Consider the following 20,573-nt stretch of genomic DNA (forward strand, 5'->3'; position numbering starts at 1 on the left):
ATGTTGGAGACTAAATATAGGGAATAGGATTTGGTATTCCAAATTAAGGATAACAAAGTGACTCCCTATATTTAGTCTCAACATAGGGAGCATTGTTGGAGCAACTTTCCCCCTCCTACTCCCTATATTTAGTATAGGACATGATATAGTGAGCCATTTGGGGAACATTGTTAGAACACTTACTCCTTATTTGGCTCCCTATTTCCTAAGATGAGAGATTTGCTCCTCAAATATAGGAAAAATACTCTTGGAGATGCTCTAACCTCTGAAGTTATGGTGAGAGTTGAAAGTTATAATTTTATACTCCAACAAGTATCTCCCATAAATTGCAAACTCAACACTGCATAATGTGAGCTCATTAGATGCAAGAATGTTAAGCTGAAATGTTTTCCTAGGTCATTTCTACCTTAAAAACAATATGGTAATAAAAACATTTCCACCATATAAAACAATATGGCAGTTAAGAGCACCCTATATGTTCTAATAGGCAATTAATTCACCCCATAAGTGATCAATATATGCATCACATGAATATGAACTAGAGTCAGTAATGATGTTTTAAAGGTTTACTGCTCTTATATGTCATAAGCATGCAAATTTATATGAACCTAGAGAAAGGAGTAATCAGTCAAATTTTTGATAGATTGTTACTAACCTCTGGTATAATGAACTTTCCTGTGAGGAGACAGACAGCAGGAAGCACGCAGTACGCAATCAGAGGAATTGATGTAAGAGGATAAACAATAGTGTTGATATATGCAAGCCTCTCTAAAATTCTCAGCCTTCCACTGTAACCGTACCAAATAGGGCAATGTCTACTGAGAAGAATTTCTATTGAACCCAAAGCCCATCGAAGCACTTGATTGAGACGATCAGAAAGATTGATGGGAGCTGAACCCTTGAATGCAGGGCGAGTAGGCATGCAGTAGATTGATATCCACCCTCGAGCATGCATTTTGAATCCAGTCAAAATATCCTCAGTGACAGATCCATAAATCCAGCCAATCTGGTAGGAAAGTCAGAGATTCAATAGCATTACATATAATGGGTAACTTACAAGAGCCTCCTCCATCTATAAAATGTTCAACAAAAAATCCCCTCGTCTATGATCATTAATGAAACCATTAGTGTTCTAATGGGGTTTGGTTTTTTAGGCGTCTGGATAAACATATGCGTGTAGAACTCTAGGTTAAAGATACATGTATACTTTATCAGAGAACTAATATTTTTCTTCTATTTTCCTCCTTTGTATTCCAAAAGTCTACAGATTCTGAAGTGTGTAGACACCTGTCTAGATGTTTACCCAAATGCAAACATTTCTGCAAATGCCCGAAGAACAAAACTCAATTACAAATGTAGTAGTTTCATTAACGATCATAGATGCTTTTACACAGACAAGAGGGCTTCTTGAAAAACACGGTATAAATGAAGGAGGTTTCTAATAATTTAAACTTAAATGATTTCTGCCAAAGGAAGTCAACTTTGAGTGATCTAATAGCTAACCTCTTTCCCCCATTCAGATTTGTCTTCGTACCCGCAGCTAATGACATGAATAGCTTCTTTTAGCAGTGAAGCTGGATTTGTAGATGGTGGTATGCCTCCTTGTTCCATGAAGGTTGATGCAATGAAAATTGGTGACTGACCGAAGCGTTTCTCTAACCTCTTCTGGGACATTAGATGTGCTCTCTCATCTTCATAACCTGAAAGCAGTTGATGGTTACAAGTTAACAATTAACTAAATGAAGTAAATGCAATTAAAACAACTGCAACTGAAAATTCTGATGTAACACAATAAGCAAGATAAAGATTCATATAAACGAAGATACAACTGATGTTGGCACGATGTAGAAATGTTCTCTACAAACAATTAAACATTCCAATATTAGGGTAGTTATATGTCAACAAAATTCTTTCACTTCCTCAAGTAAACATGCAGGTGTGTCACATGTGCAACTAAAAGATTACATACGCATAACATGTATATGTACATATACAATTTTTACCTTTGCATACATGTTAGTGACTGTGTCAGTTTTGTTTGCATGTGTGTGTACGCCATGTAAGAACAAAGAACTAAGCAAAATGAAGCATGTGAAGTAGCATGGGTATTGAAAATTGTTTGAGCCAGGAAATCAATCCAAAGAATGAACTTGAAGAGTTTATGTAACCATACCATCTATACCCTCTTCAATGTCCTCCATGTTGAAAATGGGAGTGGTGGATTCAGTCCTCTTCATGGCACGCTTTTTATCAATGTAACTTTTACTCTTACTCTTTTTCTTTCTTGAACCACAGCAGCTTTTAATAACTATGTTAGGCTCCAAGTCAGCCTCTGTAAGGACAGGATCATACCCATATAAGGCCTGCCTGTTGAAACAGCATCCAGTTCCCACATAGACAGGGCCCTGGATACCATCTAGACCTCTCAAGTTGATCTGTAGAATATAATATCGTTAAATAAAAAGTCAACCAAAAAAATAATAGGGTCAATTGCACATACACCCTCTCTGCCATCAAAGTGTGCCACATATACCCCCTAAACTATTTTATTAGCACTTTCCCCCATTGAATTACGTACGTGGGGATCAGTGATGATAGATAGCTTTTGCGGTTTAAGTGAAAAGAAGAGACTTAAGTTGTACTCTAAACTGAGGTCAAAAACTGTCGTCTCAAGAAGTGTATAGTTAATTTTTTAAAAAAAGTTTTTAGGAGGTGTAAGTGGCTATACTACCACTGTACATGGATAGTATCGTATGATTAACCCCACATAATATAATGTCATATAATTAGATGAAACCGTACATCAAAAAAGACGATGTTACGATTGGCATATCGATCATGCAAGTCAATGCCATCAAATCTTTGAGGGAACTGTACGTAACATGTCTTCTTCCCATAAGCAGGATCCATCATGAAACACATTGCTTCCCGAAGAGCTTTACTGTTATTGAAGTAGTGATCACAATCCACATTTAGAAGATAAGCACCATTAGTTAGGACAGCAGATACGCGAATCTGACAGATACCAGTAACATTTTAGCTCAAAGCCAATCAGAATATATGACACAAACAAAATCATTATTGCTTAACAAGTAACAGAAGGTACAAACCAAAGCATTCATTGCACCAGCTTTTTTGTGATGTTGGAAGCCTGGTCTCTTTTCACGAGAAACATATACAAGGCGAGGCAGCTCGTTACCATCAGTGTCAAGCCCTCCACTGTGACCTAAAAAGACCTGTATTTCCCAAGAAAAATATAATGAAATTAAAAAGGGAAAATTTTTGAATTGATGTGTGCTAAAACATAGTACATAAGAAAGGGTGACAATACCTGAATCATGCCAGGGTGATCTCTCGGATTATTACCGGGCCAAAGAGTGCCGTCTTGCATTGTCCAACCTTCTTCTGGGGTTTTTTGTGCTTTGGCAACAAGAGCATTTATTCGTACTTTGAACTCTTCATACTCCCTCTGCAACAAGTTTGTTGTACTAGTAAGTTCACTTTTTTAAATGAAAAATTGGAGAGAATTACCGATAGCAAATAATATGTATGGGAGTGCACACACAATTTCCTCATTCCCACCTTCATCGCTCGGCGCTCTTTAACAAAAGAAGGTTGAATTTTGTCCTTCAAGTAGTCTATCTTTTGTGCGAAGTAAAACTCTGGAGCCCTGGGCTCAATGTTGTGCTTCTTGCAGAAGGGAACCCACTTCCTAGCAAATTCTGAGGTCTCTGAAAGGGCTTCAAATGTCAACATTGCCGATCCATCATCAGAAACATAGCATGAAACTTTGTCAACAGGGTAGTCCACAGCAAGAATTGACAATACAGTGTTGGCTGTAATAAGAGGAGGTTCTTTCAGAGGATCCACGGTGCTGACAAAAATATCAATGGGAGCTAATTGCGAAGGCTCTCCTTCCCTATCATATCTGTCCAGTAATAAATATCAATGAAAAATTAATGATTAGATCATTGAATGTCATGGAAAAGATGGGCTCAATAATTATGTCACACTTCCCACAAATAAGGGTAAATTTTACCAACCACCATGAAGATTTGGGAATTTCGCACAAAACCCTCCAGATGTTAATAAATCATAGGCAACCCCCTTAAACTTGCCCATATCACCATCACTGACAAAGATACTTTAGTTGTCACATGCGGAGCACATGACAAACTTTAGACACTTTTATCCCCGCCCTATCTACTACATATCGCTTCTGTATTATCTTTTCCCAGCGAGGTAGGTACAAAGTCAAAAACGAAAGTTAGGCCTTTTACTCTACATGTTAACGACATTTATAAAATTCTGATAGTTCAGGGAGTTACGTAAATTTTTTAAAGCTCAACAGGTTTATTAATCTTTCAGGGGTTTTTTTGGAGAACACCCAAAAGTTCGGCAGGGGTTTTTGAGATGCACCAAAAAAATTTATGTCACTAACCTCAATGCAAGCCTGTCAAGATATGTTTCCCGGTTTACTGGAGACCACTTTGGAAATTGATCCAAAAGCCACGACAATGCAAACCAAATCTCACATATAACAGATGTTAACCACAATGGGTATGCATCATTAACAGGATGGGTTACACGATACTGGAAGAAGAAACACAAGATGATAAGCCGTAGAATGATCACCACTCGATAAAGGTTCAGTTGATTAGAAGGAATTGACATGGTACGGCTCATAGGCAGGCGAGCATCATCAACCCTGCCAACAGAAAAAGGATAAAAAGCATGAATTTTTTTTTTCAATTTTTGTGGTATAAAGAAAATGGAACATCTGAAAGAACATTGAAAAAGAATTGAGACAAATTATATAGAAATAAATATATAAATTAATACAAACATACATTTGCAAATCGTCGCCATTTGAACCAGTTCCTTCAATGTCTCCTTTTCCCTCAGGGTATTTGTTGGCCATCTGAACTATATTCTTATCCTGTTTTAGCTTCCAACCTTCAACTCTTTCCTTCCAGTCAATACTTCCTAGCCCATATGAATTCAAATCCTTTGAAGGGTCCACAATTCTCACAGGAACTGCAACAACATTCAAATAGCCAAAAATCAACATAAAATGTGATCCCCAACAAAAGAACGATGACAAGCTTTAGCAAGGGGAAACAAATTATTGTTCAAAAAAAGGGGAAACAAATTCAAGTCACCTGGCAGGCTAGGATCAACACTAGAAATAGAGTGAGTCCGTTTCTCTCCATAGCCTAAAGGGCCTGATGATCTAATGGACTGACGATCAGGTGAAGCATCGGGTATTTCACCAGAAACCTGCATATATTGAGTTTATAGGTAAGACTAAGGAGAAGGAGACCAAATGAAACATATTTTTATTGGATTGTGTCATTACTCATTTTTGTTATAGATGTCAATGAGAGATTATATAAATATAGTCATAGCAAATGCTAATGACAACAAGCAACCCCTGGAAATCAGTAGAGTACAAGGTTGAGTGAAGAAAAAACAAAACCAAAGCAGGGTCCTGGCCGGCACATTCATCTGACCAGTATCAAACACATATAAGATTATGACAACGATGATGGCAATGAAGACGACGATGACTTTAGTATAAATAAAATCAGCAACAGAATAAAAAATAATAAATGTACTTGTAAAACTAATTAGAATATTGCAGCAAGAGATGGAAACTTTGCAACAGGATGTGGATTAAGTTAAGTAAATAGAAATCAAGCCCTACTCTTCTTTTCTTCCATTTTTTCACCCAAAATATCATTACATGATAGTTAAACACAGAGTAAGATCTTTGACCCAATTCAAAACCTGTTGGAAAAGAAAGCCAGGGGCACAACTCGTTCTTTCTTACAAGCAAACAATAACCCAACCTGCTGGAAAAAGAAACCCAGGAATACAACTGATTCTTTCTTATAAGCAAACAATAGTTAGCTTCTGTCCCAAAAGCTGCTGATCTAACTATTCTGCTGACTCAGCAGTTTAATGGCTCCACAATCCACATATAAATTTTGTACTTATATACATCATAGTATCTGTATCATACGTTAAAACCGAAGTTACTAAAAACCAACTTTGAAGAGATAATTGACTTTTCCAGGATTACATTCACCAATAAAGAGTGATGTGATTAGCAGGTGAAACCAAAGTATGCAAAGTGAACTAGAACCATGAGGAACACACCCACCCGAAAAAAAAAACCTCACCAATGTGAAAATAGAGAATATGCTAAATCCTAGAATAGCAATCACAACAAAGAAGGATGATGTGTTTGGAGAATTCTTTAATAATACAAAGTTCAACTAATAAGAAAATTCTGTCATACCTGCTGCCCACTGGTCAGACGGGGAATACGGTGTTGAGACTCATGTCTAGATGATGAAGATAAATCAACATCTTCTTCCTGGCCTTGCTGCCATGGGCGTACTATCTTGCCATTGCCATGAGTGTAATTGAACTCGTTATCCAGATCATCAACTCCATCCTCTTCATCATCTCCCTCAACTCTAGGACTACCTGATATACCATGAGGGATACACATTGCAAGCTTAGAACTCTGCTGATTATTAACTATTACCAAAGGCAAAGTACAAACACGCATATAAAAAGCAATTCAAGATCATGGTATTAAAATTATTGAAAAGGGATAAAACTCTCTCTCTTATTCTGTTAGCCAGATTATTTGAATGGTTCAAAAGCAACAGATTTATTGATGAATTTTGAAAAAACAAATCATTTGTAATTAGTTTACAAAATATACTAGAGTTTTATAACAAACAAGCATATGCATAGCATAACATTGTATATTTCTTTGTATTCTTATATTCATGTGCTTGGTCTCTTCTTTTTCTCTTTATATTATATATATATATAAAATAAAAGTGTGTGTGTGTGTGTGTGTTTTGGGAGGGGGGAGGTTCCTAATGTGTCACCTCTTGATGCATGGATTAGACTATTCCAATGAATGATCCGCTCCATCATCATAATCTAAATGTTTCAAAACATTTATAAAACTAAAAAAGATGATCTTTCAATATTTTGAACACATATTTTTCCTTGTCTCTTTCGTTGTATTGTCGTAAAACTGTTAATTTTACGATCATTTGATGCACGAGTATTGAGTAACTATATTAAAATGCCTAATTTTTTGTTTATATATCATCCAAAACATATACATTGAAATGAACGGAGTGGGTCGGGTAACTTGATTGCATATAACATAGTTTTGAAGGTGAATCCTTAGGTTGAATCTAAGGTGGCACTTATATATATTTATTTATGTTCCAAGGCTTCTAACAACATTACAATGATACACCACATTTTTTTTATTGTATACCAGTAAATTTTAGACCATCTAGTTAAGACTCTAGACCAACATATAACATACAGAAAAATTAAGAAATTATAGAAAGTTCAGCTGACCTTTCTGTCTTTTGTACCTAGTCTTGCATTGAGGACAAGACCGATTCCCATCTTTCCGCTCATACTCATAGCAAGGCCGGCAAACTGGGAAGGCACACTCATTGCAAGCAACAAAAACTTCTCCTGTTGCATTGAGCCCAACAGTGTCACCACAGATCTGACACACTTGGCCATTCATATCTTTCAAAAGCTTGGGCTGCATTAGCAATAGGAACAAAAGAGATCAACTTACTATGATAACTGATGAGAATAAGATTCGAACAATACAACATTTAAAGTTGTAAGCACACATGATTAGCAAATAAATCGCAAGTTTATAGCAGATACAAATTCAATAATTAAACCGAAAGATACTGTGATGATCTTAATGTAGTAAACGTTGTAACAAACTTCCCGGATCCACTAACACATCGAGTATTGAAAGGGGAAAAAACTTCAGTGAAGAGAATAACTAATGCTGCATGTTGATTACAGAACAATCAGGTTTATGTACGAGGCAATTCAAAAGTTTCAATCACATAATCTACAGCGCAAGATAGTATGATAACATCTATCCCTTCATCCTTTTTTTAATTAAATATACAGGCTCTATGGCATAATGCACAGGCCACGACATTAGCCCTTCTAAGATTTTATCAACTATCAACCAATTTCATTGATGCCCAATACCCTTATTAACTTCCTAGTGAATAACATAAACCCAAAGTCAGTCCACAGCTCAAATTTAGTTCATCAACAGATCTATACATTTAATTGCTCCCAACGCCACCTAATCAAATCCACCCCGTTGAAATCCCAAGTCAATCTCCAATCCAATTAAGTTCATTATCAGATCCAGTAACCAAAATGACAAATTTAATCTAATCAATGCCCAAAATCAGAATTTTCACTAGTTGAACAATACAAGATCCAATCTTTCAATGAAAAACATAGGAAATATGAAAATAAATGAAACCCAACTCGGAAAAAAAAATCCGGGGAAAAAAAACTGACCCCAGTTTCTCCTTCGTTTCGAATCATGACGAACTCGTTCCTCTTGTGAGATCCCGCCACCATCCCCGCATTCGCCTCCATTGATCTCTTCTCTCTTTCTCTCTCCTAAACGAGCATCACTTTCTAGAGAGAGAAAGTCTATAGAGAGAGAGAGAGAGGAGCTCTTCGTCTTCAGCTTGATATTGCATTTGCTTATATTTCTTGCTCGGTTTTTGATTGCTGGATTTGATGATGGATTTTCGACTGTCCGATCTAAATTTGACGGTGTAGATGATTTCTGGTGGTGACGGACAAACCGGCTGTTGACAGGCTGGCTGGTGAATTAAGCTGAGGCCAGCTCAGACACTGCACATGCTACTGTCGGTGGACATGGTAGAAACTGTCTCGTCTCTCTTGCCCGTGAAAGCGTGTAATATACTCACCCTCTAAAAAAACAAAAAACTTTTTTTCCTTCTTTATTTAGTTGTTTGAAGTTTTTAAAATCTGAAAAATAAACAGAAAAAATAATGTGTGTTCACAAATTATTTTAGACACACGGAAAAAGATAGATAGCTCTAAATATCTTTAAAAAAATCTTACTCTAAACACCCTTAAATCTCATAAATTTTCAAATAGATATTAGTTTTTCTCATCTTAAATATCTTAATCTTAATATTTAAGCTTTTAAATGTACAAAAAATAAATATCGCAACACTATCAGAAAATTATAGTCAAACAAATACAAAGCTCCACAACAAGTAACAAGTAGGGGTGCATTCGGTCCGGATACGGCTCGGATATGATGCTTATCATATCCATATCCGCTTACCCATCTCGGATACGGATACAGATACAGATATACATCGGTAAGAAAAAATTATAACCATATCCGCTAAAATCGGATACGGTTACGGATATACATGCGGATATATAAGCGGATATGCATGCGGATACAAAACAGATATGAGAAAACTAGATAGTATTGAGAAAAACATAGTTCATGTGATACAAAAGAGTTTGTTAATATGTCCATTATAATTGAAAAGTTAAGATTAGATATTTTGATCATCAAAATTAACCTCAAATCCATAATCTAAGAATCGAAACTATAGTAAGAGTATGACTAGTATGTATTCGGATATTTCGGATACGGATACGGATATTTCACTACAAAACCATATCCATAACCATATCCTATCGGTTATAGATTTGAGTAACCGTATTCGTATCCTAATGGATACGGTGACGGATATTTTCTCGGATATGGATACGGTTTAGCACCCCTAGTAACAAGGCAAAACAATAAGATAGTACTTAATTATGTAAAAAGTAAATAAGGTAAACATATTCAAATATGCCAAACGTGTTTCAGGCACTAACTTACATTAATGTCTATCCATAGTAATAGTTCAGTTACAACATTTTTATGGTTTTTTCTATAAAACTGGCTTGCAATATTTTTGTGCAGATTTTTACAGTTAACAGAACTTCTGTGAAATTTGCACGGAATAAAACATGTGAACCTCGGATTTAGACTTTTATTTTAACGTTGTTATTGAAAACAATCTATACAGGAGATAATTTACTTTTTTTTGCTGTTTTTATCATGCAAGATAGACCGACGTCGGCAACGAGCTTTAACCTAACAACCCCGGATCAAGCTTAACCGATATGAACATTATGTACCAGAGATTACCAAAGTCTCTTTCAAACAAATGATTAAAAAAATTTGTGAGTTGAGAGTATATTGCATGGCCATTAGGTGAAGTGTCAATTAGTAGTGGTTGGAATTCCATTTCAATAACTCCCGATGCCGTAGAGGTTTGATAGTCCTTTTCAAGTATCCAATATATAGGTTTTTTCTAAATCTCAATTCAGATTCAATTAAATGAATAAAATTAGGTCATTCTTTTACGAGCACTATTTATTAACCTACATATGAGATCAACAATCTCAATACAGATATCTGTCGCATCCTCCCATTTCTCTTTAGCGGGAATTATTCATTGGTGTAAATTTAGGGATAATGAGATAATTTTTGGAGCAATATTTTTTGGTGTTATTCATCGGGGTAATTGGGTATGGATTCAACTTTATAGTGTTATTGGTTTGTTGTGGTAATTGTGGGACAAATACACCACGTTCCCTAAAATTACCCCAACTATATAACCCCCCTCAGACCACACCCTCAAAATTACCCCAAATAGCTTGCTGGAACAACAACTTGGGTAATCTTGCCCTCTCACCCTCCTCACAACGTCTCTTCTTCTTCCATCGCATTCTTCCGACTCTAATCCCTCATTTTCCACCTCCTCCGCCGCCGCCTCAATTGGCTAGGACCCAGAGCCTCCGACGCCAATCCCTCCTCCTCTGCCTCCTCCGCCGCCGCCTCAACCGTCTCTCGAACCCAGAGTCACTTGGTACGTGCCCTTTTCCCCCAATTTTTCTTTCCTTTTTTAAAAGTTAATTTAGGGTTTTTTCTCCTTTTCTAAACATCTCCTTTTTCTCTCCTTTTTTGAAATCTAGGTTTTTTAGCTAGCTGAGGTTTTGGATGGATCTATGTGATAATATTTTCTTAATTTGTAGTACTTTTTCAATATTTATATGATTTGTTTCTTAATAATACATTTGGTAGACTGATTTGTTGAATTGTTAGTTACACGCGGACTCTATATGAAATTAATTGTTTGATAATTGTGGGCAGTAGAAGCTTGAACATGTGAGTGATGCAAGTAAATTGTGAACAAGGAAAAGATGTGATTACACATTCCGAAGTTTAATAATTGTATATAGTAGCATTAAGAAAGTGTCTAATGTTATGTTCTTGTATATTGTAAACAATGTTCAAATGTAGATAGCAAGTAAATGTCTATCAATGTAATAAACCCACAAATCTTAGATATAGCATATTCTGTCAATATGCGGAACTTAGTCATATACATAATTGATAATGCATCGCAGCTCATATCCAAGTCAAGGAACTCATAGAATTAGGATTAAGTGCAAGCATATTAGTTTAGTTTATGCAAGGATGCATACTTATATGAAATTAATTGTTTGGAGCTTCAGCGTGTTCTCAAAACCTGTATACTATTATCTATAGTTTTGTTGTTCGAAACTTTATTGAGATCATCAACTTTAATTGTAGCAAGTGAAAACTTTCATCTGTTAATTTGAAAGTGTCTGTTACCTTTAATTTGTAAGTGTCTGTTAGCTTTAATTTGAAAGTCTCAGTGTGTTCAAAACATGTATATTATTTTCTAGTTTATGCAAGGATGCATACGACCACTTGCTTACTTTATTACGGATAAGAATGCATTGAAGATTTCATCGCAATTTGTTAAGATTGGTCTACATAAGGAGTAGTATTTATGTCTATGATGTGACAATTTCTATATACTTGAATAAACTTATCTTGATTACTTCCAATAGATGAATGTTTTTTCTCCTTCGAACATAGAAAATATTTGTGTATGTATGTATGTCCACTGTCCTTCACCAAATAAATTTGAAAAAATATTAGACTGTGGCACACAAACAACCCAACCATAGGAAAAAGGGCATTAACTACTGTTATGTTGATTCACCATAAAATGAATGAAGATTAAAAGGGGGGACATCAAATTTTCTCAGTGTTGCCTTCCTGTGTTTATATTATTTAATCTTATCATTAAGACTAAGACAATTAGTCTTCAGTATTGCATTAGTTTGCTCGCTTTTGCTCTAGTTCTGCATGATTAGGTAACTAGAACAGTTCCAATGTTTTTGCTATATTTGAACCCTTACATGTACATCTACATAAAGCTATAGTCTTAAGCAAATGAATTTTGGTCATTATTGATATTTGCCGTTGTAGGATGAATTTTGCTTCGGAAACTCAAAATGTGGAAGAGTACTCTCAAGATGGTGAGGGAGCCAAAAAAGCTAGGTGTGACTATGTAATATGGTCAAAACAAGAGAATAGAGAGCTACTAAGGCTTTTAGTGGAGGAGGTGAAGAATGGTAACAAGATGGACAATGACAACTTCAAGAAATATATCATCACTCAAAATGTTGCCATTCATGAATGCTAAATTTAGAAGAACTTTTAAATTTGATCATGTAAAGAATAAGATCAAGAGTTGGAAGAGGAAGATTGAACCAATTGAATTATGAGGAACAATTCTGAGTTTGGTTGGGACCCAATATCTCAAAGAATTACTTGCTCCGTTGAGGTGTGGGAAAATTACAAACATATTAGATTCTTAATTACCCAAAGTTTCTAACTACATAATATATTGTTATGTTTGCTAATTACAAAAAAAGAAAAAAAAATTTGTTATCTTTTTTATTTTGACAGGCCCATCCTAATACACCAATGCTTAAAGATAAGTTGTTTAAAATTTTAAGGATATGTGAATGGTGGTTGGTAGCCACTCAGCTAGTGGGAGAGTAGCTGGAGACTTAGGAAGTAAGGGTGTAGAGAGTGCACCATTACATAATGCATTGGGTGAGGGTATATTTGATGATGAGATTGGACTTGATGCTATGGGTGAAGCAGAACCTACCCAACCAACTGTAGATCATCCACCACCTTCCCCTAATAGCACTCCAGATCCTGGCACTCCTGTGGCTGAATCTGTACCATCAACCTCTAGCACTACCAGAAATATTCATAAAGCACCTTCCTGCACCACCGCCTCTGCATTGTCTCAACCCGTTGTGCAAGAAATGGCGAGTGGAATTACAATTATAAGTAAGGGTTTACAAGAGTTAGTCATGTTAGACCCTAGAGGGGGTGATTAGGGTCTTATGCTAATCTAATCCGATTTTATGCCAATTAAAACTAATTAATGAGTTATCCTAGCAAGTATGAAATACAACATGATATGTGAGCTAGGATAAGTAATATGAACAATGAGATATATCCTATATGATAAAAATATATGTAAGGATATATAAACTAATACAAGGGTGATATAATCAAACTATAAAAGTGATAGGGCAAAATATACAAGAGTAATAGGCAATGGCGATATAAGATAAATGCATAAGCAAATGCGCCAATGACAAACTCAAACACACTCAAATGATCACGGATTTCGGACCTTCCGTCATACGTCTCCGCTCCCCACTCCCGGGGAGAAATCCACTATCACAATCCGGTTTGGAAGCCGGAACTTCTACACACTCGGTTTACAAGTTCACCGAAAACTCTCACAAATAATCACTATGCAATCCCACTCTATACCCTCACAAGTGTTGGACCTAGACGTGTCTCCCTCAAGTGCTCGGATACCACCTCTCCCTAGGTTGGTCAACCGACGCCACTCCTCTTGGGACGATCCCCGACTCTCACCACACACTTCTCTCGGTGTACAAGTGTATTACAAGTGATCCTCACAATAAGCATAATATAACAAATGATTGTTCTCTAATATAGATGAGAACACAATGAAAGCTCATACTCAATTGTTACAACTCTCACCAACCCAAATATACTATGTATGAAAATATAATAAGCTCAATGTGGGTGTGTGTAAACTATGAGTGAAATCAAATCTAACTCAAATAGCAAACTAGCAATAATAAGAATATAAAAATCAATAATAAAATTGCTAGAGAAAAGAGTTAGAAAACTTCTCTATAAATACAAAGAGAGGATGATGAAATGTTGAAGATGAACTCCTCAACAACTAATGTAAGCTCCTCTTTGTAAAAACAAACCAAACAGCCTTTAAACCAAACTTAAAACTAACACTTAAACTCTTTTAAAACTTGTTTTAAAAACTTCTTGGATAGATATAAGAACTGAGGTCAATGGGGGTATTTATAGCCTCCCAAGACCTCAGCCAAAAACCCCAAACAAAAGACCAAAAAACCCCAACCAACGGCTGCAAGAAAATAGCCGTTAAGGTGGAAAAGACAGCGCGGCGGTCGACCGTGACGTTCTCGCGGTCGACCGCGAGGCATATGCAAAGCTGAGTAACTTCCAGAGAGTTTGGCGGTCGACCGTGGCGGTCGACCGTGGGTACTGTAGCACTATGTATCAGTTTTGTAAAATCAATTAAAAATAGTAAATCAGCTCTAAAAATTATTAAATTTTGTGGGAAGTTTCTAGACATGTAGAATGACATGTTAGAGAAAGAATTTCTGAAAAATCATTTCCCAGTTGAGAGAAATAAATATTTTAACACAGATATACAGTTTCTGAAAATCTGCTGACATACACGATTTTGTAAAATCAATTGGGCACAGTAAATCAACTCCAAAAATAGTAAAATTTTGAGGAAAGTTTCTAAACATATAGATAAACATGTCAAAGAAAGAATTTATTGAATATCACTTCTCATTTATGAAAACTCATCTGTTTTGTAAAACATACACGAACATGCACGAACGAAAAACATGATTTTGTAAATTCAATTAAACATAACAAATCAATTTCAAACTTGATGAAACTTTGGGAAATGTTTGCAAATGTGATTTTAAACATGATACAAAAAAGAATTTTTCAATTTGCATTTCCCAATTGTGGAATCTCATTATTTTGCAAAATCACATAAGTATGGACTTGTAAAAGCTTGATCTTGACAAAATGAGTTTAAACAAAGTTTTGAAAACTTTCCAATAGATTTATAAACTTGATAAAAGATATAAAATAATGTCATTAAGTATATAATCCAAAACGATGATAAACCAAACCAAACGTGTGTGTGTGATATTGAGCTTGAAGTATTAACACACATAATATATAAACCTAAACTAAATTACCCAAGCTTGATGAAGGACTTCAATAAGCTTGACTTGGTACACTTGAGGAAGAAGCTTGACTTGGATCTTCAACTTGAATAGCAAGGCTTCACTCCACTATTCCGCCAACCTCCATTGGATATGATCGTGAAGCTCTATTCCATCCATCCTCCAATATATTGTTTGTCTATAATAAATAAATAAAAACACAAACACTAGACAAACAATATTAGTAGTAAATTATTTATTAAACATCATCAAAATAAGAAGGCTAACAAGTCACAGAGGTGAGATTGTTGCGAAGCCGCAACCAACCGTGGGTCGAGGGAGTGGCTTTAATTCTAGAATTTACCGATGAAGAACGATTGACTGTCCTTAGTCAAAATGCATGCATCTTTGTTGTGATGGAATTCTTGTAGTGAAAGTACTTGGTGAATATCTTGTAGTGAAAATCTTACTATGTTTTAATTTCATGATTAATACAGGATGGAAGATAATCAGAATGTCTCTATTTTGCTATTTCATGAGGATACTACTGATTATTTTCACATTCACATTATCAACATGGCTACACAAATAGGAGGTCTAGTCACGAGTATCTCATACCTCATATCACAAGAGGAGATAAATCTACACATCTCCCAACTCAGACATGACATTACGAACCTTGGCCTTCAATATTTGAAATTTAAGATGGAGAGCAATCCACGTGATTTTCGTCGAGTATATCGTATGTATCCGGATTGCTTTATCAAATTGTGTATGGTCTTGCGAGAACGTGGGCATTTACAAGATACACAGTATATCAGCGTTGAAGAGATGGTTGCTATTTTCCTTCTCACTGTTACTCAAAATCAACGATATTGCATCACCACTGAGAGGTTTGATCGATCCCGATTTGCAGTCAATGTTTGTTTCAATAAGGCACTCTATGCCCTTGTGTCATTAGCCCCTTGTATGGTAGCTCCTCCTCCTACCGATCCACCAAAAAAGGTCACATCTGAATCTTATTTTTGGTCTTATTTAAAGGTATTAAAATTTAAATACACTATATAAGTCTTCATTTATTATTATTATAATTTTAAAGTCACATTTCATATATGTTAATGGGAATATATAGGACTATATCGGTGCTATTGACGGGACCCACATTCTATGTATGGTGTATGACGAGGACCAAACTCCATATCATAATAGACATGGCTACCTTTCTCAAAATATCCTTGCAGTATGCATATTTGATCTTAGGTTTTATTTATGTCTTAGTGGGATGGGAGTGATCTGCCAATGATTCACAGGTCTTGAAGGATGCAATGAGTAGAAGTGCATGCAGTCTTCCACTTCCAAATGGTAAATATTTTTTTTATCAAATTGTTAGATTTTATAGTTATTGATTATAATTCTAAAGAAATGTTAATGCATGTAAATTTTATTTAGTTGATTATGGTTACCCAAATAGGCTACAATTCTTGGCTCCCTATCGGGGTATGAGGTACCACCTTAAAGAGTTTGGCCCAGCTAACAACCGTCAGCGACCACGCAATGCTCATGAGTTATTAAACCATCGACATACATCTCTTAGAAATCGTATTAAACGTATTTTTTGTGTTTTCAAGTCTAGGTTTACTATTTTTAAGTCTCAACATCCACGTTTTCTATATGAGACTCAAAAAAGTATGATTTGGGCATGTATCGGTCTGCATAATTTTTTAAAGATGGAGAACTCTAACGATGACTTTGAAGTTTCTGATCTTCCTCCAGAGGCACCACGCAATGTTGCTCCGATTGATGGTGATTCTGATGAGGACGGTGACCTACAAAATCAACAAGCACAGCGGACAACTACATCATGTTGGAGAGAACAAATGGCAAACACAATGTGGGAGGATGGGACAAATGTAGCCCAAGGAGTCTAGAGCAAAGTTATATGCCGATAGATTATATTTGTACTAATTAAGATTTAAGTTACTGACTAAGACTTTATTTATAATAATTGAGACTTCATCATCATCATTGTAATAGATGTAGGAATGATTAAATAATTATTTCAATTGAAAATTTTGTTAATATAGCATAATAGTTAAAATAAACATCAAAATATTCAAAGATTGATTAATATTAATATTATTATATTATTTTTAATATTTTATATTAAAATAATCTTAAAAATAATATTATTGTATATTATAACTATTATTTATTTAATCATTTGATGTTATATCAAGTTAAACTTGAACATAATTGATCTATAAATATCATATTATAAAAAGATACCATATCAATTATCCCACTCAAATTGTCCCATTATCTCATTTTACCCTATTTTATCCCACTCAATTTATCTTATTGGGTAAAATTATCACATTGGAACAATTTAACCCAATTTATCCCCAAAGCACCCCAATGAATAACACCCCCCCCCCCCTCTAGGATTTTATGTGATCGAATATTTTCCATCAGAACATATTTCTACTTTCATACAATATATCATGTGTTGTTGTATGTAAATAACATCTTTGTAAAAGATGAATAAAATCAACTACCGTGTATAAACTGTTTATGTCAAAAAATTAATTTGTGAGCAGGGTGATATTATGAGAAGATTGTGGGTCCTTGATCTCTTTTGACGACTAATAAACTAAACGAAGTAAATTCATGCACAAATAGCAGACCTTAGAGGCTCTAGATGAGTTTCCTTAGGTGTGCCCTGTGATGCTCAAGTTAGTGACTGATAAACCAGTATGAAAAGAAATGTTGAATGTAGCTTAGGGTTTATATAATCCAAACCTTAGAATGGTGGAAATAGCATCTATCTATTTATGGGAGAGTATGGAGGCAAATTGGTAATTAGACCCAACTGACAAAGTTGATATTTTACTTCCGCTTTATACGTGTCTACAGTCGGTAGGGTAAGCCTAAGAGCACATCTTTGTCGCATTTAACGTCATAGTGACAGGGTGAAGGAGTTATGGGCAACATCCGAGAAGTTATTATAGTGTTTGGCCATGCATTTAATACAATTGCAACTGGGCAGCGGATTTACGAGCGCCATATGATAGGTCATCATAGCATCTGGTCGCGCATTTAATGTGAGCAGTACTGATGGGTAGTTGAATATCTATTTTCCTTGCCTTGGGAATAATACTCTCTGGTGGAGTTGATCTAAAGATGCATTTTGACTTAGACTAAGACTATTAGAGAGGCCGGCTTGGCCAGTCAGGCTATGTTTATATTTGGATCGGATTCTTTTGTTACATGGTTTGACCCATCTGACTGCACGTGGTCGATTCTTAAAGGTTTATCAACCTTGTGATTCTTAGGGTGTAACATAAACCATAAAAGAATAATAAATAAAACCCCAACATTAAAAAGAAGAAAATTTGGTGAATAAAATTAGTTAACTATCTTAACATTTAGGGAAAGTAACGTAAAATGCAGGACAAAAATCCAAAGTGTCTTTGATAAAGTGTTTTTAGAAGGAAATTTAGAGTGAGGGAAAGTGAGTTAGAGTAGGGGACAATTTAAAATGAAGTAGAAGTGAGGAGTGAGAAGAACCCCTCTAAATTGCAGGAACTCAAGATCAGAAAGAAAATGAACTACAAGTTAATGTGTTTTCTCTCTACTCCCCTCCTACCAAACAAGAGCACAAGATGTATATACTTCCTTGCACCTCATTGCACCTCCTCTTACCTTACATTCCATCTTCATATCCCTGTCAAACTATGCTTGAGTGGTACTAAATAAGGGTTTTGGCGCCCACTCCCCTCTAAACTTTTCAATTTATCCCTTCATACCCTTTAAATTATTTTTAGTTTCATCTTACTCCTTAAACATGTAAATTTGCCCCTTTTTTTTGCCCTCATGAACTATGTTTAGACCCACATTACCCATTGAACTATCACTTTTGGAACCAAGTTACCACTTCTTCTTTATAAATTTATGAATATTTAAATGGATAAAGTGATAATTAATTTAATGCATAGTGCATTGTGCATGAGTTCATAGTAAAACTGGATCGTCAGAAGTCCAAACATGGGATCGATAGAGGAAATTGACTTGTAACAAAAAAACAGGTCATATCTCCCAAACCATGTGTCGGAATTGGACGAATAATATATAAAAATTATATATTGTTTCAAAACGGAGTAAATCAAACTATCTATTAGTCGGTTGATGCCATCCGTTTTGTGAAATTTCCTCTAGATTGAGATATATTATACTCTTCAACAGTTTTTAACTAATTTAGGTAATATTTTATGAGTTTGTTTTGATTAGGAAATGAATCTTCCAAATTTGATTGATTTGATTTCCTCTATCTTATGGAGTCTTTAAAGAGTAGTTTTATTATTTTTATTTTAGGTAAAGCTCCTTCTACTAGGAGTCTAGTTTATTTTTTTTTCTATTTAACTAGAGGATTCTAAGCCTAGAGACATAACTTTCATCAATAAAATTTCACTTAAAAATATTTTTTTCACGGATTTGAAGATCAATCCTTGTTGACACGAAGAGCACCAATACTTGGTAGATTTCAAGGTTTGTCATCTCTGTGTTGCGTTATAATTCAAAGGGTAAGATGGGAATTGAATGATAGTTCAGGGGTAATGTGAGCGTGAAAATAGTTCAAGGATAAATATGGATGAATTGGTTAATTCATGAGATAAAATAAATCTAAAAATAGTTTAAGGAGCATGAAGGGACAAGATGTCAAGAGGGCAACTAGTGCTCGAAGACATAAATAAGTTTAGGTGGGTTAACTTCTGCTACTAAATGTATAGACGACGAAAGTCACTTTCATTTAATCTTTTCCAAGATGATAGTGTATGAGTGCTAAGTGCTAACCTGAATCGAGAGAGTTATTTGCTAATTAATATATATATAATCTATAGATGAGGGGCTTATATGCAATTTATCCAAGTTTTATTTTTTTTTCAGTTTGATAAGGGAACTCTTCACGATCCTTTGGTCCATGGGTATCAAATCTCCGACCGTGTATATGAAGCATCCCCCAACGTGTAGCTTCACGTATTCTAAAAAATTAAATTCTTGTAGGTGCGCCCTACGTAAGTTTCATTTCACTAAAATTGGGCATGACTATACTAAAACATTTATATATACTAGGTGAATTGCACATGCAATGCACATGGTATAAACTTTTAGATTTAGCTAAAATTGATAATTTAGTTTAGCATTTCACTCTAATTTATTCATTGAATCCTTTTAAACTAATTTGGAGTTTGTAGAGATGTTTAAACAAATATATGATAGCCTAGTGAAGACCCAAAAGGAGCATCGCTCTTTTGGAAATATTATATCTCTATTAAAAGAATAATTATATAGTAAGACTTAATTATAATTTGCATGTAAGATTGGTTCATTAATTTGCATTCAACAATTTTCAGATTTTTATTTTTCAATGTACAGAAGAATATAAATCAAAATAGTTTATTACACTTATTTCTAAATGAATA

At 35.1% G+C, this 20,573-nt stretch overlaps 2 protein-coding genes across 2 annotated transcripts; one reads left to right on the top strand and one right to left on the bottom strand.

Annotated features, from left to right (window-relative positions):
- LOC109845371 (probable cellulose synthase A catalytic subunit 1 [UDP-forming]) lies at window positions 614–8,555 on the bottom strand. The gene is made up of 13 exons (XM_020414618.1): window positions 8,395–8,555; window positions 7,402–7,597; window positions 6,305–6,495; window positions 5,163–5,280; window positions 4,851–5,037; window positions 4,442–4,708; window positions 3,583–3,928; window positions 3,332–3,469; window positions 3,111–3,236; window positions 2,803–3,015; window positions 2,174–2,435; window positions 1,504–1,700; window positions 614–1,006 (listed from the first exon to the last, which is right to left on the bottom strand). Exons 1-13 carry the CDS (start codon window positions 8,473–8,475, stop codon window positions 629–631), a joined length of 2,700 nt encoding a protein of 899 aa, XP_020270207.1. The 5' UTR covers window positions 8,476–8,555; the 3' UTR covers window positions 614–628.
- LOC109845930 lies at window positions 10,312–17,163 on the top strand. Its single transcript, XM_020415167.1, has 3 exons — window positions 10,312–10,452; window positions 10,553–10,793; window positions 16,867–17,163. Exons 1-3 carry the CDS (start codon window positions 10,312–10,314, stop codon window positions 17,019–17,021), a joined length of 537 nt encoding a protein of 178 aa, XP_020270756.1. The 3' UTR covers window positions 17,022–17,163.

Source organism: Asparagus officinalis, chromosome 6 (assembly GCF_001876935.1).
Source record: "Asparagus officinalis chromosome 6, Aspof.V1, whole genome shotgun sequence".
Lineage (NCBI taxonomy): Eukaryota > Viridiplantae > Streptophyta > Magnoliopsida > Asparagales > Asparagaceae > Asparagus > Asparagus officinalis.